Below are 26,099 nucleotides of genomic sequence, written 5' to 3' on the forward strand. Positions count from 1 at the left end.
GGGTCTTTGACGTGACGAGCGAACGCTTTAACCAACAGACTACCCGACCACCCTGCAGTATCAGAAAGGGAAAATGCACACAGAATGCTATACAATTAAAACATGTATAAAACACCAACGCCAGAGAATAACCAGTGTTGATTATTAGCCGAAAGAGATTCCGTTGGGCGTAAACGACAAAATGGCGGTGAAAATAATACAAAAGTCAAATGCAAATATACAATGCAAATATAAGACACACGCAGAATGTTTTTTTTCAATATTAAGGCAGCATTAACATCTATGACAAGCATGAGGAATACATTTCATTTGTCAGATTAAGGATAACAAATGACAGCCTACGTCACAGATGTGATCTATAAATCACATTTAACAGCGCATTACAACATAACGTGTAACATTAAGCACCGAGAATAATACTGTTATTCATCGTAATGCAAGATAATCATTCAATCTTCTCGATTATTCAGAAGCAGAAAATAAGAGGACCATTACATGTTCGGACATGCAAGTTTCACAGCAGAGAGTATCCAACCAGAGCGCAAAAAACCAACATGATTTTTATCCTATCAGGAAATTGTAAAATAGTCTCCTCTGCAACAACGTCATAATCGAACCCAGGCCAAGGGCCAATATGGGTAAAATGGATAACAATGTTCGTATGGATGTCTGTAGCACCAGCTGTTGTTTGCCTGTTGATTTATGAGTATACCTGGTTCAAGGTCCAGGAGGTTAATCTGGAGCATAGAAGTACGTAAACGGGAATCGAAGAGTCACAACGTGTTCAACGGGGAGGCGTGGATCAACCAATGACTTATCTGCTCCAGACTGCAGTGTTAAAAACTACTATTTACTCACAGTGCAATGCATTAAACGATATCCAAATTCGAACTCAATTATTGGATCAAGCAATGACGCTCTGCTCCAGATTGCAGTGTGAAAACTATTTATCAATCGCTAAAAGTACAATACATTGAACGCCATCCAAAATATATCATTGGATCAACCAATGACGTATCTGCCAAAGAATGTGTTGAAGAAAAACATCATTTCCTCTCACTAACAAGGTGATACAGTGCATATCATCTATTTTGTATTGCAGCAGTAAATCTTATATAGTACTGTGTATATAAATTATAGAATTTTAGAAGTGTCTGTCAAGGCAAAAAATAACCCTCTCGAAAGCGACCAACTACTATTCCTAAACATGTACTAGGTTTAACGTCGCTTCCAAGATAATTACCCTTATATAGCGACGTGCATGCATGTGTGTGTGTGTGTGTGTGTGTGTGTGTGTGTGTGTGTGTGTGTGTGTGTGTCTGCTAGTACTAGGACTAATGCCGATTTTATAGAGCAAGCCCACTTAGATATACACCATGCCGCAGATTAACATGAATATCCAACCCAGACACTGAAAACTGACGCTGAGTAAGACTTCAGGTAGCGTAAAATTTTTTATCAAACTTTAACATATTTTGGTATTATGACGCGGCGGGGGATCGAACCCGTACCTTCCGCTCTCCAGGCGGACGCTCTATCACCGTTGGTGGTTATAAGAGAATCGAGTGTCCTTATTACCTTACCTTTGAAACATGTCTGAAGAACAAGGAGTTTGTATATTTGATACAGGCAAAACTCGTTATATAAGCATCAAATGTGGTCATACAAATGATTACTAGACTTTCGTTCAAATGTCTGTATATAATTGGAATACTATGAAAAGCGGCGTTAAACCCAACTCACTCACTCACTCAAATGTCTGTGTGTGTTGGATTATTAATTACACGTTAGGGTCAAATATGTTTTTAAGGAAGCGTTTTTCAAGTATTTGTACCATCAAAATGAACACGATCAGGATCTAGACAAAGCAGATTTTTATGTGATATGTAGATAACTACGAGTAAACGTATATACGTCACGGACTTACTATTTTTCATTATAAATTCCGAAACATCGGTCTCTTTCATTCATATCGACATAAATATGTACTCAACTCTTAATAGGGATGCTGAGGACAACACCTTATAAAATTGTAAACGTATGTTGAACTACTTGAAATAAAGTAGAAATGCCTCAATTCCATTGAAACATCCAGTTATATGTGTATGACAACGTCTCCAAGCATGTCTCATTCAGCCCCAATCTTGACACTCAGAATATCCTTGGTAAGAGCTCAGGCGTATTTCAAAGTTCTGCCTCGTCCTTTGTAATACAATACCATGATTCTAGTTTAAATGATGGCGTTATTGAGCCAATGTTTAACACGGTGCAACAGGTGTTGCCGGCCACTGTTTCATGTGCACACCGACTTGCCACTATAGTCGCCGACGTGAGGTTCATCTGGGCGGTCGTCAGGGGATGCTGGAGACAGAATATGTCCAAGAGGTGAGCATATTATTTGGTGTATGAATGATACATGTACTCATACAGATAACACATGCGTTTTGGTTCTGCCCTGCTGGTGTGTATTCGCAATGTGTTTCGTTAATCCTCATCTCTTCTGTAATGCTTATTGATATAGAGGTATGCATCTATGTCATAATAACACGGGGGACACAATGACACGGTGGAATCGATCCCTCTAACCTTTCATCATACAGAATGTTTAATTCGTCCTTATCACATAGCCTTCACAAGAGCAAACGTGTACAATGCGCATAGTTGGAACATATGGTATTGATGTTCAGTGACAGACGTTGCAATGGCGTTGGAGAAAGCAATATCCGATACGTTAGGTATGCTGATCCGGGTTGTAGTCAAAACGGCCAAAAATATAAGTCCTAACGGCCACAATAATAATAATAATAATAATAATAATAATGTGAGCAGGAAGTGCGTGTAGTTAGTGCTGAAGATCAGTGTGTATACAATTAATGTGATCTGATCTACGATTGGTTGGTTGGTTGGTTGTTTAACACCGCATACGGCAGTATTTCATCTGCAGTCTGTAAATAATGGAGTCTCGACCAGACAATCCAGTAATTAATATCATGAGCATCGATCCACGCAGTTTGGATCGATGACATGCATCAACCAAGTCAGCGAGCCTGACCACCCGATCCCGTTAGTCGCCTCTTACTACAAGCATAGTCGCCTTTTAGTATGGGTTGCTGAAGACCTATTATACGTCGTATCTCCAGACCAGGGAGGAAGAACGTCTCTTCTGGAATGTCCCCCAAATGTGCACGAGTTACTACTGGTAAGACAACCAGGAGTACGAGGAGAGAAATCGTGGAATATTAAAATACTTATGTATATCCCCGACATTTAAATAGGTAGCATCTGGTCTTCGGACACAACACTGCGCTCTCGAGTAAGTGTTGTCAGCTTTTTGTGGGAGGAATGCAAATGTGAGTGATATCCTGCTGAAAACTGAAAACCTTTACACGGAAAGGAGAAGGTGGACTGACTGTCAGAGCTCATACTCGCTTCAACGGTAGCTAAACTAAATCATCACCTTGGTTTGACAAAATCTGTGTTTCGATTAAGGGGGATTACATAAGTGCCTTAGAGTGTTTCAATAGGGACACGTCAGACATAAATAGGTCCGATCTACATTCGAAAAAGAGGAAAAATTAGAAGATTGTAAAGAGAAAGATTTACAATATTAATAATAATAAATCTAAACAAATTGTGCAATTTCGTTGCGACATCCCAAGGATTTTTTTGAGCTTTTTAAAGCTAAAAAATCATCAAATCTGGGAAACCAGTTAGCAGCCAGTGACTTTGCAAAATATTACTTAGTTTGAAAGCTTTACTCTGCCGGATGTCGGAAAACAAGCTAATGAAGACAGAACCAACAATAACCCCATATATGAGGATTTGGAAGAAGATATCACAGAAAAAGAAGTACAGGTCACTATTACAAACTTGAAGAATAATAAAGCAGTCGGAATAGATGGAATAATGAACGGGACTTTTAAATGCAGTTCCGATATGCTTGTTAAACCATTAACTATATTATTTAATAAACTTTTTAGTACAGGCACATTTCCCAAGTCATGATGTACTCGATTGATTATTCCTAATCACAAGAAAGGAGCCAAAAATGACTCTAAAAATTACAGGGGTGTCACTCTAAACAGTTGTGTTACAAAGTTATTCACTTCAGTGTTGACACATAGATTATCTGCTTGGGCGAGGCAAGACAACACAATATCTGAGGCTCAGTTTGGGTTTAAAGTGGATATTCCACTGTCGATGCCATTTTTGTTTCACAATCCTTTGTAAGTAAATGTTTATGTGATAAGAAGCGCCTATGTTGTACCTTTGTTGATTTAAGCAAAGCATTTGACAGTGTTTATATAAATGAGCTATTGTTTAAAATCTTTAGAAGCGGTGTTCGGGGGAAAATGTGGAGCATTATTCATTCAATGTACACAAATGTAAAGGCATCCGTTAAGTTTGACTCCACTCGGTCCAATTATTTTTATATTGATGCTGGAATTAAACAAGGGGATGTGATGTCGCCTGTACTCTTTTCTCTATTCTTGGAATACCTTGAGCTCAAACTTCAAGAAACTATTGATGCAGGATTGTTGATTGATTTTGTTAACCTATTTATGATATTATTTGCTGATGATAGGATTATCTTATCTGAATCACCAAATGGGCTCCAAATGTAAATAATAGCTTGCAAAATTACTGTAAAGTATGGGGTTTACACATAAACGTCGATAAAACGAAGGTAATGGTATTTAGTAAAAGAGGAAATTTACATAAAAAGGAAAAATGTTTTTTAAGTGATGAACAGCTTGAAGTGGTAAAACAGTTTTGCTGGATCATTTTCGTAGCTTGGAAAGGTTTAAAAGATATGAATGTATTGTTATCAAGTATTAGAAATTGTAAGTTTACACCCAAAACACTATTCCAATTATTTGATTCTTTCGTTACATCTGTGCTACGGTTGTGAGGTATGGGGTACGGTAAACAGACCTGATATTGAACGGGTGCATCTTAAAATATGTAAGAAAGTATTAAATGTACATTCAAAGGAATGTAATATTACAGAAAACGGAGGATTAGGTCGGTATCCTATTCACATCAAAAGATTTTGTAGAATTGTATATTACAGGTTGCATATAGTATTTGTTTGCAGCATTGTGATAAAGGTGTGAAAAATTGGGCATGGTATGTAAGAGATATGTCGTATACAAATGGTTTTACATTTGTGTGGTTAAATCCTTTGTCTGTAAATCCTATGATAATTGTCTCTTTGTTTAAACAAAGACTTACTGATAATTATATACAAAAATGGAACTCAGATATCAATATGAGTAGAACGTTTATGCTGTACAGAAATCTAAAAGTAACTCTTGGTTATGAACTATAGCTCAATATTTTACCACTGGGTCTACGGAAATATGTAACAATGATTTGAATATCGAGTCACAAGTTAAAAATTGAAGTTGGACGATATCACAACATTATCAAAGCTCTTAGATATTGTGATTATTGTCAAGCTGGAAGTGTTAACGTACTTGAAGATAAGTATCATTTTCTATTAATATGTTCCAAATATAAAGATAACAGAGTAAAATACATCCATAAATATTATTGGGAAAGGCCGTCTGAATTAAAACTATTTAGCCTGCTACAAACAAGTTGTAAAACACAACTGTTATACATTTCTAAATTTATTAAATCCTGTTTAAGTAAATATGAAATTGTGTCCAATCTCCATTGTCAATATATATATTTTTGTTGTATCTGCTAGACGAGGGGCAGAAGCCCAAGTCTTTTTCATGAGTTAATATCTGTTCTGTTCTGTTCTGCTAATACTACATACGCGGTGGTATGGTACTGCGTTTGTTTGTTGTTTAACGCCGCACTCTGCAATATTCCAGGTATATGGCGGCGGTATGTAAATAATCCGAGTCTGGACCAAACATTCTAGTGATTAATATCATGAGCATGGATCAACACAATTGGGATACGATGAAATGCATCAATCAAGTCAGTTCTTTGCTACGCTAAGGAACGCAACTCTAAACAGCAAATGTCGGCCCATTTAAGTTGGTGTTTTTGTCTCTTTGTTCCTTTTTGTAGAATTTCGATGTGAAGAGTTACGTCCCTTTGATGTACAAGGGTCCGATGATCATTCCTATTTGTTCTGCCAGCATCATTGTTGTGTCACGTGCACATGCGCAGCACCAGAAATGCCATTGTAAGAGTTAACCTCAAACTGGTTCGATTGGATACAATGTATATATCCCAATTATGGTGGTCTCGGCTGTGGTAAGACCAGATTAATAGAAATTCGGCTTCAAATCATATTCACTCACTCACTCTGTGTTGTTACTTGTAGATTTTCCTTCCCAGCACGAACAGAGTAGATGAGAATGAAATACGATGTCAACCCGATGGATATTTTGGGGGATGGCTGGTTTCTTTTTCGGTGCCATGGGTGTTGTATGTCTCTACTTGGCCAGTTGGAATACATACCACATCGACAAACAATCGAGAGGGAGATTCCCAAGGGACTTGCTTGTGCAGGCTGGCCCGACAGAACGGGATGCGGAGTATAGGGAAAAAGGTGCGTATTGGTATATGGTTCAGCAGGAATCGGTATCGCAATATTATAAAGTCGGAACTCCTTTAATTCGGACTGTATCTGTCTCGGTGAAATCACCCGGTTAACAAATGTCCTGATTAACAAAGTGCTCAGAGTAATGTTGATAGTAAATGTACTGGTTTGTGTATTATATGGACGTTCCAAAAGTAACATATTTCATTATTCGTTTCTTGGTTATTTAACGCCACATTTAATAATAACACAGCCATATGATGGCAGCCTGTAAATGATAGCCTTGGCAAGACAATCCAGTGATTGATATCATGAGCATCGATCTACGCAATTGGAATAAAATCCTTTAGTCGACAATCAGGATGTGCGAATGCGTAAGAGTATTTTTGTGAAAGAATCACTCCTTATTTTGGTTGTTTATAATACGTACTGATTGTGTATAAAATACACCAAAGTAAAACTTACAATTGTTTCACTGTATCCAATAAAAAGGAGTTGAAAATATTAGCAACCCTGATATGCTAATACAATATCCAGATGCGAATGAATCAGTTAGTTGGGTTAACGCCGCTTTTAACAGTATTCACAGTTATATCAAGGCGTGTCAGCTTAATGTGAGCGGAAAGCCCGAAGTGATGCAGGTCTTCGATGTTTATCACTTCGATGAAACCAACGAGCATGGTGCTGCCAAACCTAGAACTATAATCGGGGGAAACCGGGATTCATAGGTTTCTGGCGTGCCAAATGACGGCGCCTTAGACGCCTGGGCCACCTGTGCCCCCTATCCAGATGTGATAAAACAAACTGGCTATTGCCCTATGCCCGTTTACACCAACTCGAAACCAGAATCGCCATTCGGCTGTTCCCTCACCATTTGTCAATCCGAATAACTTTAATGAAACCTTATTTTTCACCTGACCAAATGATTGTCCTAATGAAATCGAAAACGTTACTTTACTTGCAATGTTTAACGACCGATGGGCTGAAGAGAAAATTATCATGGTAATTAGATTTGACGATGTTGCATTCCAAACCGAATCCAAGAATGTTCGTAATAACAAAATACGTTCTCAATCAATATATTTCAGGTGTCCGCATCCTGTGTTGGATCGTAATCCACTCAATGAACTTCTCAAATAGGAGTATGTCCGTCAAACGGACTTGGACAAAACGGTGTGATACCATCTTGTTCTTCAGTTCGGAGACAGACCCTTATTTCCCAACAATAGGACTGAAAATTCCTGAAGGAAGAGACTATTTACCCCAAAAATCGTTTGCAGCATTAATGTATGTATACAAACACCACTATGACGATGCTGATTGGTTTCTCAAAGCTGACGACGATACCTACGTCATCATGGAAAATTTACGTCACTTCCTCAGAGACAAAGACACAACGGCACCGTATTACTACGGTCAGGTGTTTCGGAATTCCTACAACAGCGGCGGCGCAGGGTACGTCATTGGAAAAGAAGGCTTGCGTCGGTTTGGTAAAGAGGCTCCAAACACGGGCATGTGTACGAATGGCCAATCTGAAGACGTTGTAATTGGTCAGTGTTTGGCCTTCTTGGGGGTGATGCTCTGGGCAAATACAGAGGACACGTTAGGCAGACCACTGTTCAACTGGAACAATGCATATGGGAGTCTGAATGGTGACGTGCCTGCGTGGGCAAAGAATTCTACTCACACCACCATAGTGAGTTTTCTTAAATAATATGAAACCACATTAATGCGGACGTACCGTTCCATCAGAAACTCCAGATATACGAGGTTTATAAGTACTATTTCCTTGCATAATTATAGACGTTCTAAATATTAATCGTCAGGATGAGGGGTTTCAAGACAAACGAAGTCCAGATTAATGAGGTTTCAGAGTAAATATCTGTTTCAGCAAAGTATATTCACAAAAGAAATATGTAACAGTATTACATTGTCAAGTAATTACCATTTCATTTGAATAACGACACTTTGATCTTAAGATTTATTTACTTTCTTTCAAAAGCAGAGAAACTCTAATATTAGGCGTGAAAATGAGACACGTTTTATCAAATAATAGGTAAACCTTGGTATCTAAAAATGTAACAAGTCAGATTTTAAAATAGTTTACATATGCGAAACTATTTCTCCCAGAAAGAGCCAAAAATAAAATGGGATCCACCTTCTTTTCTACACATACATTCATCCATTCGAGCAGGTGTCATATCTATATTTGTACTATTATTGCTTTCATATTAATCATCAAGACTTTTTTCATTAACTGAAGGCCTCTCGTAAAATCAACCTTTGAAAATAGGCACAGTGCCACTATTTTCGAATTGTGTGCTTGAGGATAAATAATTGTATCATATTTTGCCTTATAAGACAATGATCGTCAGTATTCTATCTTGAAACTGTAAAGATGTCATTTTTATTCTTTTAATTTGCAGGGTCTGCATGGCGTCAGTAATATAGCAGTTTCCTTCCATTACGTGAAACATCCAGATATACAGTACTTTGAGTTTTTCCTTTACAATTTAACCGTGCATGGCTTCCACAGGCCTGTCTGGCCTGTTTGATCATGAACAGGCTGTATGGTTGGTCATCAATAGACTGTATGATTCATCGCCTACAGGCAGTAGGATTAATCACCTTAGTCTGTTGGTCAGGCTTGCTGACTTGGTTGATGCATGTCATCGATCCAAATTGCGTGGATCGATGCTCATGATGTCAATCACTGGATTGTAAGGTCCAGACTCGATTATTTTACAGACCGCCGTCATATAGCCGGAATATTGCTGAGATCAGTGTTAAACAACAAACAAAGCCCTAGTATATATGGATGATCACATGTAGGACACATGGTTGCTACCTACATGGTGTATGATTGATCACACACACACACACACGTCTTATGATTAATCACCTACATTATGTATTATTGAGAAACTATAGTTTATTATTTTCATATATAGGTTATGGTACTGAAACATAAAGCCTGAATGATTGATCAAGTACTTGCATGTTTGATCACCAACAGACTATAAGGCTTCAAGACTCAATGATTAATCACCTTCAGGCTCTGATCACATACAGGCTTTTGTTTGATCACCAGCAGACTATAAGGCTGACCACTTCGAGACTCCATGATTAATCACCTTCAGGCTCTGGCCACATACAGGCTTTTATGTTTGATCACCTACAGTCTCTATGACTGATCCTACAGCCTTAATGATTGATCACATACAGGATATATTTTTGATCACCTACAGACTTTATGATAGAATACCTACAGACTCTATGATTGACATGCGATGCTCAAAGACCAAGAACAAGAAGATACATAATTTGCAAATGCAAGTTATCATATGTTGATGAAGCCTGTATCGAAAAACGACAACGAAATCAAAAGTATAGGCACTGCGATATGACTCTATAAAACAATATTAAAAAGTGGTAAATTTGGATAGATGATGAGTGTTGAATTCTCAGTATTTAATGTGCATGTTGTACCTGTACGTTTATCTGCAGTTTGATATTATTTTCATTGAAATAATACGTGTAACCTCAAAAGTTGTTATTTTTTATGCATATAGATTATATGCAACTTAATGTGTCGTGATGACTAGCATATATTTGCATTTTACGTGGGCTTCTAACAACACCTGCCTGCATCCTTTGGAAAATAGTAAATTGTATTGAGGGTTTGACATGGAGCCAACACTTCTTTGATATAAGTTAGCCAGGAGGTTAGAATATTTAATCGGAATATTTGAAGAGTTGGCACTGTCTAATAATCTAAGTGTTGCGAAGACAGTGTTGATCACAAAAATGTTAATTGATCTTAATTGTAGGCAAACTGTTGCCTAGTCATCACATGATATAACATTTACATCAATATGAAGGTTAACACCCAAAAGGGTCATCCTGATGCTTGTCCATAGAGTAAACACATGACTTCAAGAGTGACATATTACGTGACACACAATGAATTTAAATTCATGAAATTATTACATCATAATGTGGAAGAAAGCAAAATTATATACAACTTCTTTCTTAGACTTCCGAATCGCTGTCAAATTGAACATTGTCAAACATGTAATAAGTATCAATAGTGACAACTACGCCTACTAATTATAAAATAATATCATTATTATGATCATGATTGTGATTATGATTATATGAAAGCAACACGGATCTTGAACTAAAGACGAGGATAAAATACTGTTAACACAAGCAAAACAGCAACGGTATAAGCATATTCAAAAGTGACTTAAAAGCAAAATAATTTCAGCATAAGCAGTAGTTATAAAATATGTACAGTTTCTCTGTTCTGTTCTTCATTAACCTAATTAGCGTAGTAATAGGTTTCATCAGATGAAGGAGTGAGCCCAAATAGCGCCTGCAGTTTCCCCAACACCTCCGAAAATGTAGGCCGTGCTTGGGGAGAGCTCTTCCAGCAAGTTTGCATAAGTTCGAAGTGACTGTAAATATAGAACGATTAGTTCACATCACCGGAGCATCAAAATGTTATGTTTTGTTTTTGTTTAACGCCGCACTCAGCAATGTTTCAGCAATACGGGATCGAGTGGCCAGGCTGGCTGTCTTCGTTGATGCATGTCACCGTATCACATTTGCGTAGATCGATGCTCATGTCAATCACTGAATTGTCTGGTCCAGATTCAATTATTTACTGACCTCCGTCGATATGCTGGAACATTGCTGAGTGCGGCGTTAAACAACAAACAAGTGAACTTAGTGGTAATAGAAAAGCTTTAAACTGATTTCTACCACCTTCCTGAATATCAGGATCGGTGGATCCGTAAACCAAGTAAAAAATTCAGACACCTTCTGTACACAGTGACAATAATGTGTTTTATTGGTTATTTAAACTCCTGGGTATAGTATACACTTAAAATATTGGATTTGACCAATAATTACAAACGTTACCAAAACGGTACCTGGGGTGAAATCTTTTTATTTTAACAATTTTTGTTTGTTTTACCTTTTTACCACCACCACCACCACGCAGGGTTGTATACTTTCGTTTGCCCGACAGTGTATTAACAAAGCCACTTACACGTCTTCTGCAAACTCGGGTTTCTTGAGACGATGTCCGTTTCGAATCTTTGCAGGCAGATCTCGGCTTCTTACACCATCGTATGGAGTTTTGCCTGTTGGTGGGTTCAAACGTGATTATCGTTCTCACTGTAGAAACGTTCTTGAGATCATGTCTTATGAACGTAAATCATCCTCACAGGATGCAAGAATATTTTTATTCCCTATCTGCCATGGGCTTGACATAGATCTTTGAAAACAAAACAGGAAGTACTATTACTACTCTTTTTTTAATTTAAGATTCCAAAATCACGTTGAGCATTGATTTCGCCAAGACAGGTTAAATAAAAAAATGAAGCTTCCTATCGGAAAATGATTACAAAAATACAAGAACCAAGTAGAAGAAGTTTAAAGATATAAACATGTCTTACCCATACTGAAGATCTCCCACATAGTGATGCCAAAGGACCAGATGTCACTCTTCTCATTGGCTTCCTTCAGGGACTGGAGACACTCTGGAGCCGTCCACTTCACAGGGATTTTATCCTGGAAAATAGGTATGTGATAACGTGCCATTGTATTTCATGTTACACTACTCGTGAGATACATGTTGTGTGTAGCACTTCGGTCGGATATCAGTATTATATACGGTAAGAGAGATCGAGAAGAATTACGAAATATCCAATATCCAATAAATAATATTCATCACAATATTCATCACTCTTCAAAGGCACTGGACAGGTAGTTTTGAGACATAATTTCAGTCTCTTTTTCTTGTAGATATTGTGGCTTGAATTGAAGATAAGTCCGTTTCTTCATCGGTCAATTATGTTGAAACACTGTGATGTGGATTTTATTCTTATAGTGTAATTTGAAGTACATTTTTACAACGAAATGAAGGATTTTCTAGTAAATCTGCTTGAAACCACACTTTAGCCCTACTTTTAGCCTGAAGGCTGAAATGCAAGTTTTGTAGGAACCATGGTGAAAGAATGTCTGTGGAAGAAAGTCAACCACTCATACCAGTGTTACACATTATCATGACAAAACAAAGCATATAGCCCACCCCTTGCCTATGCCCGCAGATTCAATTGCTAGCGATACTGCTATCACTGTAAGGGAGATGAAGCAAAAATTGGGCGTTGTAGTATTGATAAGAATACTTTGAAATATTGTTTGTAAGTGTACAATATGATACTACTGCACACTGATGCCTCTGGATATGCATGTGTACGGTGGCCCATAAGGGACATGGAGTTTGTTTTTCAATATTTTGATATTTCACATACTTTTATCGTTACCTTTTGCAAATTAACACCATTTGTCTTATAAATATGTGATAAATCATGTTTAAAGAAGATATTGAATCGCTGAAAAGTGAAACGAAAATGTCAAAAACTAAAATGGAAATGTCAAAAACAAAAGCGAAAATGTCAAAAATTAAAATGAATATACAGAAAAATATTTCCACCGCGGTGATAATATTTACACCGCGGTGGAAATAGTTTTCTATGGTTTCATTTTAGTTTTTGACCTTTTCGTTTTGGTTTTTGACATTTCCATTTTAGTTTTTGACATTTCCTTTTTAGTTTTTGACATTTTCTCTTCACATTTCATCGACTCAGTAGCTACTTGAAAGTACATTTTCCATGCTTCGGTTGTTTTTTTACATGGTTTATAACATATTTGTATGAAAAATTGTGTTAATTTGCAAAGGGTAGCGATAAAAGTTAGTGAAACATCAAAATATTGAAAAACAGACTCCATGTCCCTTATGGGCCACCGTACATGTGTGCCTCTGACGTGAGTGGGGGAATGAATTTTTCTTTCGTATCTTCAACTCAACTATCCTCAAAAGTATTAGGATTGAACTAACTCTAACGTTTGATTTGTTTCTTTGTTGTTAAACGCCGCATTCAGCAATATTCCAGCTATACGACAGCGGTCTGTAAATAATCGATGTACCAGACAATCCAGTATTTGACATCATGAGCATCGTTCCACGCAATTGGGACATGCCTCAACGAAGTCAGCGAGCCTGACCACCCGATCCCGTTAGTCGCCTTTCACAACAAGCATAGTCGCCTTTTACAGCAAGCATGGGTTGCTGAAGACATATTCTATCCCGGATCGATTATTTACAGACCGCCGTCATATAGCTGGAATATTGCTGAGTGCGACGTTAAACAACAAAAAACAAAAAAACCCACAAAGATTCGAAATTCTACCCGGATCTTCACGGGTCACTAACTCTAACGAATGATCTTTCACTATAACACTGCACGCGACAATGAGTTCACGCTGATGCAATTTGCAGAAACGTATAAGCAGATCTATCAAATCTAATTTTAATTAAAATCCCATAGGCAAGATGGCGGGTAATGTATCTCTTCGGGCTTTATAGGTCGTCCATCATTCTGTTTAAATGACAGCTGAGATATATTCATTTTATGATAAACAACGTGTTACAACAACCAATCCAAATTCTAATATTTCACGAAGTTGTGTTGATTCATGTCAGCCTAATGACGATGGTTGGTGTTATTGGTAGCTTAGTTGAGAAATGTTGTTGTTTTTAAAACACACCGATTTAGCATTGTTGTCTTCACCATCCTCTTCCAATTTACAGGGACCAAATCCTGTGACCTTGACCTCGTCGGAGGATGTGAGAAGGCAGTTGCGGGCCCCTAGCTTCCGATGAACTATCTGTGTCATTTGAAATAGCAAAGATACAATAAAAAATATAATATCAATTCAATTTTTCAGGGTAAATGGACTGTGCTAAGAAATCCATACCAAATTTATTTCTAAAAAAAAATTACTGAACGTTCTAAAGAATAAAACCAATGGATCATCGTTACGATTTTTCTTTTTCCGAATTTTCACTGGAATAATATAAATTTCACCAAAACCATTCTGATCAAAACACATAAGCCGTAACGGCCCCTCCGTAACGTCCCCTTAACGTTGAAGGACTTTAGCTTTGGGTACAACTCACGCCCTTGTCGGCCAGGTAAGCCATGCCCCGAGCTACTCCGAGGGCAAACAGGTTGACCTTCTCCATGATTTCATCGTTGATCTTATTCTGGTGACTTGATAACCATTTGTCCAGCTGTCCCTTTCTGCAGATTTCTAGGACCATCATAGGTCCCACTGTAAAGCAATACAAATACTGAAATACCTATACTGCACTTCCATAGATCCATAGATCGCGAGCCTATTACGACCAGATCGGATTCGGATCGCGAGAGGGTTCTAGATCTGTACCTATCGTCAGGAAGCGAGGTGCTGGCTATAACACTCTTGCAACCATGTCGCGACTCAAACATAAACGTCCCTCAACCGCGATCCTTTCGCGACCAGATCGGAATCAGATCGGTTCAGAATTGATCGAGATTCTGTTGGAATACAATCAGGATACAATCGTTTTCCTTTCATAATGTGATTGAGACGGATCGCGAACGTGGATATAGTTAAGTATATATATATATGGAACAGTAGGATACATGACCATACCTGACCCGTAACGATCCGGGGTCTTCAGCGACCCATGCTTACCGTGAAAGGCGACTATGCTTGTCGTAAGAGGCTACTAACGGAATCGGATGGTCAGACTCGCTGACTTGGTTGATACATGTTATCATGTCCCAGTTGCGTGAATTGATGCTCATGATGTCAATCACTGGATTGTCGGGTGCAGACTCGATTATTTACAGACCGCCGTCATACGGCTGGAATATTGCCGAGTGCGGCGTTAAACAAAAAACAAACAAACAAACATAACTATACCTTTTTCACCAATCCAACACGGGCTTTGTCATCACCGATCTCAGAGACCCGTGAAGATTCCGGGATAGAATAGGTCTTCAGCAACCCATACATGCCGTAAAAGACGACTATGCTTGTCGTAAAAGGCGAATAACGGGATCGGGTGGTCAGGCTCGCTGACTTATTTGATACATGTTATCGATCTCAATTGCATGGATCGATGGTCATGATGTCAATCACTGGATTGTCTGGTCCAGACTCGATTATTTTACAGACCGCCGTCATATAGCTGGAATATTGCTGAGTGCGGCGTTAAACAACAAACAAATAAACAAACGCTTTAAAGCATATAATTTCGTTAAGGGTGTTTGAAATACTTACACTTAAATTAAACAATAAATAGCCTAAGGTCGGGGATCATATTCACCGCGACGAGATCGGAATCGGTTCCGGAATCTGTCGCGCTGTGTGGCATCCGATCTCGATCTGTACCTTATAATATTTGGATCTGAGAATACCTATCCGACATAACATAAATGAACATGAATAACATGAATACCCCACTCATAAACATTATACTAACCAGACCTTTCCTTGTTTTATTCCTTAAATGCGGAGCGCCAGGGTAAGACTAAGTACCATGTTTTAACGTCTTTTAGTAAGACGCGGTAATGGTTTGAACCATTGACCTTCCGCTCTACGGGCAGACGTTCGATCAATTCGAGGGCATCAGACGATCACGTCTTTTAAAGTATTTTTATTTCTTCCACAGTTCCCCAGCAGGGGGTGGGGGGGGGGGGATGTTGTAAGCCTTGCTGGGGTGCCATGCAGGTAGCAGAGATACGTTAAGTCGCCATGGTCCCCGGTGTAGCCTGACTATGGATACTTGCCGTCTATAGCCCGTTTTGTATATTGAACCGTCAAATAATAGTCCTATCATTTTAATTCTAATGATAATGAACCCGTCACAGTGTGATCTCGTGATTGCCAAACTATTCCCAGAGCAAACACAAATGTGAACGGGGGCACGGGTGGCCCAGTCGTCGAAGGCGCCGCGATTCGCTGTGCAGAGTTGCGTCCCTTGGGCACGCCAGAAACCTATGATTGTGGGTTCGAATCCCGGTTCGCCCCAATTATGTTTCTAAGTTTGTCAGCACCATACCCGTGCTCGTGGATTTCACCGAAGTGGTAAACGTTTGAGACCTGCATCACTTTGGGCTTTCCTCTTACATTAAGGTGGCACGCCGCGATATAACTGGAATAATGTTAAAAGCGGCGTTAAACCCAACTCACTCACTCACAAATGTGAACACTACAATAGCATTGATGTGATTTGACATTAAAATGAATACATACATGCATCATTGTTGACAACTGCCCCGATAAATTTCAGGACATTTCTGTGTTCTCCAACCTGGGTTGCTGCAAAGTTGATCTTTGCCAACATCATAAGTCTGCTGGCATCATTCACCTCATCTGGAATTTAGCAAGTGATCAACAATGCGTGTAGTTTTGAAAATTTATCCATTGGTCAATATTATAAACAAGGGGTGTGCACTCAAATATTAACAACCTATCTTAAATATAAATCGATGTGATATTTAAGTGTGGCTTATCGCATAGCACCATATTATCATACAGGCGAAAGCGACACATCATGATCAGACAAATTTATTTGTAAGCACCGTTGGTCGAGGAGATGACCGTCTTTAGCAAGCTTGACTCCTAAGAGTTTTTTTCTAGGTCTTCAGTCCTGTCCCACAATGGAACACGTGTCTTTTTAGGCAAGAGACTTTGTTCGAAACATGCCTCTCTTCACCCAGCAGTGAATGGGTACCCGGTAGATTGAGATGGCGATGTGACTGTCACCTCGTAGGGCAGCTTGGGTTTAATACTCCCAAGAGCACAATGACTTATCGATGGGATAATACTAGTGCGCTTTTGACGTGCTTGTAATTGTGGATTAATAAAAATACACATTGTTATTGCTGAAATATTACTGATTGAAGGACTTGACACTTTTATTCACTTATATCACGACATTAAACACCCAAACAGACCACCATACTGCTAATAAGGTTGAGAATGAACACGTTACCTTTATTTTGTTTGTTTGTTTTTCAACATCGCTTACTGCTATATTTAAGTAACATGATGGCGGCCTTTTCATAACTGAGTTCAGACCAGACGAAACCAAACCTAACCACAAGGACATTTGGTTGCTGCGCACGACCATCAAGGTCTACTAGGGACATATCCTAATCCCCAATCCCCGAAACCCAGAGGTAAATATTTTTAAATTAGTGTCACCGAATATTTGTTTTACTTAATTTTCAGTTATGTACTTTGTATTTCAGTAACATGTATATCATGAGTGCTAGTTTAATGTCGGAGCAATGCTAATAACACAAAATGCGTCATAGACAAGCGCTTGTTTGGATTCAAAATATTAATATCTGAGTATGTGAGATTTGAACCATCTACCACTTTTACACAGAAAATGTCAGTGCGTTTTCGTTGGCCTCTTTGTCTGTGAGGAGTTACGTCCCTTAGACGTGCCCAGGTGCGATGATCATGGGTCCCAGTAACGCAAACCTTTGCATTTTGAAACCAACCTACACCTGTGGGGACAGACGAAGGATCATTATCTGGACGAATGTGGAATTTAAACCTGTGATCAGCGGATCCATGTTCGGCTTAAGGACCTAAATCGGCACAGCAAAATTTTACAGCTTAGATCACTAAGGCATCAGTAGCGCCTTTCTCTCGTACATACTTTATGGTTTCAACACAATCTCATTATAATAAGATCATCTTATTTCTCGCTATCGCTAAAAACAAAGATCTGAGGACATCGCATTACGGGTCACGTCAGAACGACCTTTCGCGAATTTTGACCGGCGACTGAAATGACTAACAGGAGGTTGACATCAGCCAATTAGAAAGCAGCTTTCTCTAGCTTTACGGCACTCGCTTTAACCTGGCGACTTCCATTTCAGACTACGGTTGAAAGATATGTTGACACAGTTCTCGATTAAAATTTTGAAAACTGAACAAACGAACACTCCGGAATGTCTAATGTATGGTTGACATTATATGGCACTGCTTTCCACGTACTTTGCAACGCCTCCTCCGTTCAAATGTTTACACGGATGCAAGAGATAGACGATAATTTGGACGGAATCAGTCGTACGGGCCGTTACTGTCGTTCGGAATACCCCGTGCTAACATTTTCGAGGTTGCATGATTAGAAAACACATTCCGACTGTCACTTTCAGGATTGGTCGGATGAAAGGTCGTTCTGACGTGACCCGTAATGGGATGTCCTTCGATCTTTGTTCAGCGAGAACTAAGATCTGATTTTAATGAGATTGGGTTTCAACATGTACCTTTTAGCACTTTAGCCACCACCTCTGTTGACTTTGCGCCATGTTTGTGCGTGGCCTTGAGTATCCGAGCAAATTTGCCAACCTGCAGCTCCTGCTGCAACTTGAGATTATCCTTGGAGATGTACCAGGGTTGCTCCAACCCGAACTCCATACTGCCGTACAGGTAGATGTCATCATCCGCATTGTACGCATTGTTCTGCAAGAAATAGAAACAGCTTTGCTTGATCAATAACTGTGGCTTTAGAGGGAGTACGGGTGACCAAGTCGTTTACGACGCGGCAATTCGCAGTGCTGAGTTGCGTACCATTTGGCGTGCCAGAATCCTACGATCGGGGTCGAATCCCAGATTCGCCCTGGCTATGATTCTTGGTTTGTGAGCAACGTACCCGTGCTCTAAGACCTGCAGCATCATATGCGTGAATAATAATAATAATAATAATAATAATAATAATAATAATTATTATTTTTATTATAATTATAATTTTCGTAAAATTCACACTCAGCAACATTGAATTTCGTTAGAGTACACATTGTAATTATAATCGATAAAACCCTTTCCATATTCACAAGAAATTTTCAGAATTTAAATTGGTAAATAATTGGTTGTGTCTCACCAACGTAAATAAATCCACATGCGGTACATACATTTGTTGTCAAGAAAGCACAATAAACGTATTTTCGGCTTTGACTGACTCGGAGGAGCTTCTCAATTCAGGGATTGATAAATCAAAATGTGTGTGTGTGGTGTGTGCGTGTGTGTGGTGTGTTGTGTGTGCGTGTGTGGTTGTGTGGTGTGTGTGTGTGTGTGGTTGTGTGTGTGGTTGTGTGTGTGTGTGTGTGTGTGTGTGTGTGTGTGTGTGTGTGTGTGTGAGAGAGTATAACTGTCTCGGCCCAAACAGTTTTCAATATTGAGCTGAATACCAGCAAGGGCTTTGACATTGTTAGGGTCAGTATCCATTGGTACCAACTGATCATGAATCAAATGCAAACATCTAATTAATAATAATCATTAAGGAAGATCGATGGAATGAGTATGGATTACCTGGTAAGACTTTACTTTGGCTTCGGCATTGTTCAGCTTTCCCCGAGGGGGTTCCTGATATGTGCGCCGTGTGGTGTAGCGACTTCGCCGACGTTTCATCATGGCTGCTGCCTTCCCTGTTTTCCACACGAAGATGCCTACACCTAGTACTACTACTATCAACAGCGCCCCTGAAACAACAGTGCGGTTTAGTGAGTGAGTTGGGTTTACACTTTTAGCAATATGCCAGCAATATCACAGCAGGGATACCAGCAATAGGCTTCACACAATGTGTAAGTGAGTGAGTTAGGTTTTAACAGTATTCCAGTTATATCGCGGCGTGTCAGCTTAATGTGTGGGAAAAAGCCCGAAGCGATGCAGGTCTCAGACGTTTACCACTTCGGTGAAACCCACGAGCACGGGTATGGTGCTGACAAACCTACAAACATAATCGGGGCGAACCGGGATTCGAACCCGCAATCATAGGTTTCTGGCGTGTCCAAGGGACGCAACTCTGCACAGCGAATCGAGGCGGTTTAGACGACTGGGCCACCCGTGCCCCCTTCACACAATGTAAAACCCGGATATTCAGGGCTACCCCACAACTCGTAGCCAACTACGGAAAGAAATCAGATGCAGTCAAGAGTAATACCAACCTATGGCTATTCCAGCAATCGCTCCTGTGCCAATCCCGGGTTGGGCCGGAGCATCAACTGAAATCATTTTCAAAACATTTTCATAAAAAAAACGCAGTATCAGTTTGTACTTGACTCCTGAGTAGTGATTTTAAATTCATTTACAGAATTTGTGAATCGAAGAAGGCAACATAATATAAGTATATAATAACATTATTTCAATCAGAAATACATGACTGTTGTACTCACAAGTCTTAAAGGATACCGCGACTGGTTTACTTTTGATTCCGCCATAGTCAGTGGTTACACTGACCGTGTAGGCTCTACTAGGGTCAAGGTCGGTCAGGTCATAGTAATTGGCGTCCTTGTAAACCTTCATCATATCAGAATGTCCAGTGTCCCACTCGTAGTTAATCCAGATGAAGGTCCGGGGATAGCAGCTCGGAGAGTGATGCCACGTAACACGGACACTTGAATCGCTGATTTCCTCCGTGTTAACTCCCATTGGTCCAAAATCTGGTATATCAAATTATATTTAGATAAAATTTCATCTTCTTTTTCCTATAAGTAGACGTACTCTTAAGTTCATTGTAAAATATCATGAATTTCAAGCCATGTTGGTGACCGCGGTGGTCCAGTCAGCTAAGTATTGCAGAGTTGCGTCTCTTTGGCGTGCCAGGATATAATGATGGTCGGTTCAAAAACACATAAAATGATTCTAGATTTGTCAGGACCCCACACCTGACCGTGTGTTTCACCAAAGAGATAAAATGCTAATACCCGCATCACTTTCCTTCACTATTAAGCTGACACGCCATGAAATACTTTTTGAAGCGGCATTAAACAAAATTCACTCATACAAGACAAGTACACGTTCATGTACATACATAGAAAATAGAGCGACGGGGTAGCCTTGTGATTAAAGCGTAAGCTCCCCTGGCCTAAGACTATCGTTTGATTCCCCGCATGTCTATATAATATACGTCATACAGCTGTAGTAATGAGTGAGTAAATTGGGTTTAACGCCGCTTTTAACAGTATTCCAGTTATATCACGGCGTGTCAGCTTAATGTGGGAGGAAAGCCCAAAGTGATGCAGGTCTCAGACGTTTACCACTTCGATGGAACCCACAAGCACGGGTATGGTGCTGACAAACCTAGAGACATAATCGGGGCGAATCGGGATTCGAACCCACAATCATAGGTTTCTGGCGTGCCCAAAGGACGCAACTCTGCACAGCAAATCGCGGCGACTTAGACGACTGGGCCACCCGTGCCCCTACAGCTGTAGTAATGCAACAATAGGTATAAACCCTTACTTTACAGAGAGAAAAAGTAAAAAATGTCTGCAACGTAAATTTTCAAAATTAATTTTAAAGACAAGACTTAACAAATATTCATCCTTACAGGCTTCGGTTCCGTTCAGTGATGTAAGGTTTGTCAACTGAAAAACAAATATTTTCAATTATGATATTTTGATATATGTGACTTTCAATTCATATCTCCCAATCACACACAAATACTGGCGTTTCTGCTCCATTAGGTGATCACATGACACACAATAGGACAACATGGTTATTGTCAAACTTATTTTTGGATCATGAGTGCTAAATTTAGTACACACTGATCCAATGACCTGGGTCAGAACGTTAGCGCTTTGAGCATTTGCACCGAGTTTATTGAGGCTAGGGTAATATACGTACCCACATTATTATTGTAGATACGTATTTCTTTCAACAGATCCGTATAGCATGGTGACATTGCGATATATACAAATTCTACTTACTTCTTTACCTTCTGATTACTGACAGAGAGTGAAGACTGGTTGCGATATCTACGGGTAGTTTTTCCTGTGCCATGTTAAACGGAATCGAGTAGATCTCGAGGACAGGGGAATTTACTATTGGAAGTAACCCTAACCATTAAACCTTTAGCACTACCCATTTAGCCTACACCCTCATCCTAAGTTTTGAATGCATCTTAGAACGTGTATTAATCAATTTCAAAACCATGTTAACTTCAAGTAAGTGAATGCGTTTTGGGTTGACATTGGATTCAGTTGTGACTGAAGGTTAATATTCTGAGAAATCACCTTAATGGTGTCGGTACAGCCCCCACTGAATCTGGACGTATTAAGTTCACGCAATAACGAATCATAGCTAATGTCCAGGTTCCCGTTGTTTAAGAGTAGATGCAGTTAGCGTTCAGAAAACAGGGTGTCCTGGCTAACTGGGTCCTGACTAACGAGGGTTCGCTGCAATGCAGGTCCACATGTTTCTGTGATCGATGATGACTGATGTAGCTCACCTGAAGCACTTTGGACGTCCTAAGACCTGCTCTGTTGACCACGTAAACTTCCAGGTCAACAGCAGCTGTCTGGAGGGATGCTTTTGACACCATCAACCAACAGTTGCTGATGTCGACGGTGCTGACACGATTGTAACATACGTCCAGGGAATTGGGGCAGTAGCATTTAGTGACCCTGTCAGTGCACCCGGACATCTGAAACATACCCTTGGAACTTCCATATGGTTTCACATGTAGGACAAGATATAGGTTTATGGCAATGTATTCATTAACTGAATCATCATAGAGGTTATGATCGTTTGTTTGTCTGATTTTTAACGCCGCACTCAGCAATATTCCAGCTATATGACGACGGTCTATAAATAATCGAGACAAGGAAATGCAGTGATTGACTTCATGAGCATCGATCTACGTAATTGGGATACGATGACATGCATCAACTATGTCTGCGAGCCTTACAGTCAATCCTGTTAGTCGCCTCTTACGTTTTGTTTGTTTGTTTTTGAGCGCTGCAGTGCAGCTGTATGACTGCTTTATGACTGCGGTCAGTAAATAATCGAGTCTGGACAAGACAATCTAGTGAGTGATATCATGAGCATCGAGCCACGCAATCTGTATACGTTGACATGCATCAGTCACGTCAGTGAGCCTGACCACACGATACCGTTAGTCGCCTTTTACAACAAGCATGGTTTGCTGAAGACCAATTATAACCGGGATCTTCACAGGTACGCCTTTTACGACACGCATGAGTTGCTGAAGACCAATTCTAACCCCGATTGTCACAGGATCGAGGTTTGGATGTATACGATAGACATGTACATGTTATGTTGGATATATACATGATATTCACAAACCTGCATATAGGTCCTTCTCTTGAAAACCCTCATGTTTATGTTACGTCTATTAGAATTCCGAGAATGATGGTTGGTCCCCAGCATTCTACACGTTCTTTGGCGATTCTTACACGTAAGAGGCGACTTGATAGATCGGGTGATCAGGTTAGGATAATTTTTGATTGCGTGTCATGTACCTCGACGGCAAGCGGATCCTGGCATTGTTATAGGAAGTAATTCTACATGCCGAGTTGTGGTGTCTGATTAAACACATGCTTACGATATACTCGCATCGGCTGGTAGCCTAGTGGTTCAAGCTTTCGCTCGATCCTGGATACCCCCATTTTGGTGATATTGCTGGCAATTTGCTAAAAGACCTGTAAAACCAAATCACTCCATCACCACTACTTACAGGAATGGATGACATCGGTATTGTTTTGTTGGTCAGGGAGGCGCCATTACTTTTCTGTGTGACCTTGATCTCCACGTGCCCAAGTCCACTCTCTTCGTCCTGTACCGTCAATTCCAACCTTTCAAACAAAACAAGGACATTAATGACCCAAATCGCCTATAAATAACACCATTACACACAGAGAGAGAGAGAGAGAGAGAGAGAGAGAGAGAGAGAGAGACGCCGCGAACACGAGCGCACGATGCTGAGATAACAAGAGGTATAATCGAGACGCAGCAGATTGCGTCCCCTTGGATCTCTAACAAGACACCACTTACATGTAGGTTGTAGAATGTGTCGATAATAAACACTTGTGTACTCTTACGTGTGTCTTCAACTATAAACTTAATTGTTTAATTAATTATTTAGTTTCCTACCTCGAACTAAAAGGAATATTGGACTGTTGATTCCTGTGGAAGAACATGTTCTTGAACAGGGGTGGAGTGAAATCACAGGTAACACTTTTCGAGTCCACTTTCGTGTTGTCGAGGATGTCCCGGGCTTTGATCCACACTGTGAGGGTACTGCCGCTCGTGACATTATCTGTCAGACAAAAGTAATTCTTTGTGAGTGTTACTGCTGGGCAGTTTAATATGTAGATTGGATCAGGTGCCATTTTATTTCATTTTAGTCTTTACAGTAATTGTTTAATGTTTCAAATTATCTTGGACAAGCAAACAAACATAACGCTTCCAAACCAAATGAAATTTCATTTTATAGAAAGTAGGATACAATCTATTTGCAGAGACGTGTATACTTTCGGAACACTCAACTACGAGGACAGGATATAATGTTAAGATTCATACTGGAAACGGGGATTTCTACCATATATATCCTACAGGTGTAATAATTGCTTTGCTTTAACAGTGTCATCAGAGAGAATATTATTCGAGCTACAGGATAAATGGACTGATTACTGATTATCTGTCACGAATGAATTATTTTTGTAAATCCCAAGTCATGGTTAGATATCTAATGTAACCATAAACTCACAACCCACATAGTTCAGAGTGTTTTATCTACAGGCTACCCATCCTTTTTTGTACGAAAATGTAGAAAACGTGTGTTTGACGTCAAATACAGCTACATCGACTGTATCAATCCATTGGTCAAACTTAGTTTCATATATATACATCAACAATAACTGACAACGCTATTTTCAATTATAACAGAACATGCACTGATATGTCAACAAGTTGCTGAGGACAATTAGCAACTCTCACAAAACTAGAAAAACTGAAGTTTAATGACAATCAGTGTTACAAAATTGATAATCCTCCGCGAGAAAGAGAAAAACTTTCTCTGACGTACGCGCCCCTGTGGGTAATATATTTATAATGGCAAAGCCTGCCTGCAATTGTCCACTGTTTATTGAAAGTCTATATCGTTGTCAGAAGCTTGGTATTTGTCATGTTACCTTTAGTTAGGTTCAGTTGTAGGGAGGTGCTCAATCCAGCGTCATGCCAGTTAGGTGGTGCCTGTTTGATATCCCCTCCTGTTTTATTGATGGCGATTGTCCACTGGAACCGGACAATACCTCGTAGGTTTGGGATGGCAGCAGTTGTCCTTCTCCCTTCGTGGTCATCACTCTTATTAGCCACACTCTTAAATATCGGGGGGTCATCAACAATCCTGACATTGAAGGGTAGGATTCTGTTGAGAAATTTGCCGTTTTCATGTACATAGTTCAGGAAATGATTCTCCCAGTTCACAACAACATTGTTGGAGAGATCTGTAATCCACGGGAACCACGTTCCATGCTGAGCTGAAGATATGTTTAGGGCAGGGTTTAAATCAGTGGTCACTTCTGACTCTTTGTCGTACAGGGCAAACCTCCTCATGTATACAGAGTTATTGGCCTTGTCCACAGCTTCAAGGATGAAGGAATACATACCTGGTTCACCAGGAGCATAAGGAAGAGGGTGAGACATGGGAGTAGTGTGCTTAAATTGTTGATGGATCACAGGTCTCAGTGGATCCACCTCCCTCAAGTCTCCATCCCCATTGGGTTCAAGTTTGAAGGCTTCCCAAGTGTACCTGTACATTCCAGAGTCAGCATCGGCCCAACCTTCCCATCGCATTGTAATTGGCGTCTATAAAAGTGTAAGAAAAAGAATGAGACTATATTATAAC

General features: G+C 39.7%; 2 protein-coding genes across 2 annotated transcripts; one reads left to right on the forward strand and one right to left on the reverse strand.

The window, feature by feature from the left end:
* Nucleotides 1-2,317: 2,317 nt before the first annotated feature.
* Nucleotides 2,318-10,066, forward strand: LOC139465022 (glycoprotein-N-acetylgalactosamine 3-beta-galactosyltransferase 1-like). Its single transcript, XM_071246694.1, has 4 exons — nucleotides 2,318-2,385; nucleotides 6,308-6,535; nucleotides 7,615-8,222; nucleotides 8,953-10,066. The coding sequence occupies exons 2-4, from the start codon at nucleotides 6,352-6,354 to the stop codon at nucleotides 9,079-9,081; spliced, it is 921 nt and encodes a 306-aa protein (XP_071102795.1). The 5' UTR covers nucleotides 2,318-2,385; nucleotides 6,308-6,351; the 3' UTR covers nucleotides 9,082-10,066.
* A 567-nt stretch (nucleotides 10,067-10,633) lies between these two features.
* On the reverse strand, nucleotides 10,634-25,958 carry LOC139465025 (uncharacterized). Its single transcript, XM_071246696.1, has 15 exons — nucleotides 25,384-25,958; nucleotides 24,344-24,509; nucleotides 23,928-24,045; nucleotides 22,680-22,874; nucleotides 21,780-21,816; nucleotides 20,623-20,889; nucleotides 20,395-20,451; nucleotides 19,760-19,929; nucleotides 18,718-18,913; nucleotides 16,685-16,804; nucleotides 14,559-14,713; nucleotides 14,147-14,266; nucleotides 11,992-12,106; nucleotides 11,583-11,676; nucleotides 10,634-10,986 (listed from the first exon to the last, which is right to left on the reverse strand). Exons 1-15 carry the CDS (start codon nucleotides 25,895-25,897, stop codon nucleotides 10,851-10,853), a joined length of 2,460 nt encoding a protein of 819 aa, XP_071102797.1. The 5' UTR covers nucleotides 25,898-25,958; the 3' UTR covers nucleotides 10,634-10,850.
* Between the last annotated feature and the right edge of the window lie 141 nt (nucleotides 25,959-26,099).

The sequence above is a fragment of the Haliotis cracherodii genome, unplaced genomic scaffold (genome assembly GCF_022045235.1).
Source record: "Haliotis cracherodii isolate W230 unplaced genomic scaffold, xgHalCrac1.p SCAF_17, whole genome shotgun sequence".
NCBI lineage: Eukaryota > Metazoa > Mollusca > Gastropoda > Lepetellida > Haliotidae > Haliotis > Haliotis cracherodii.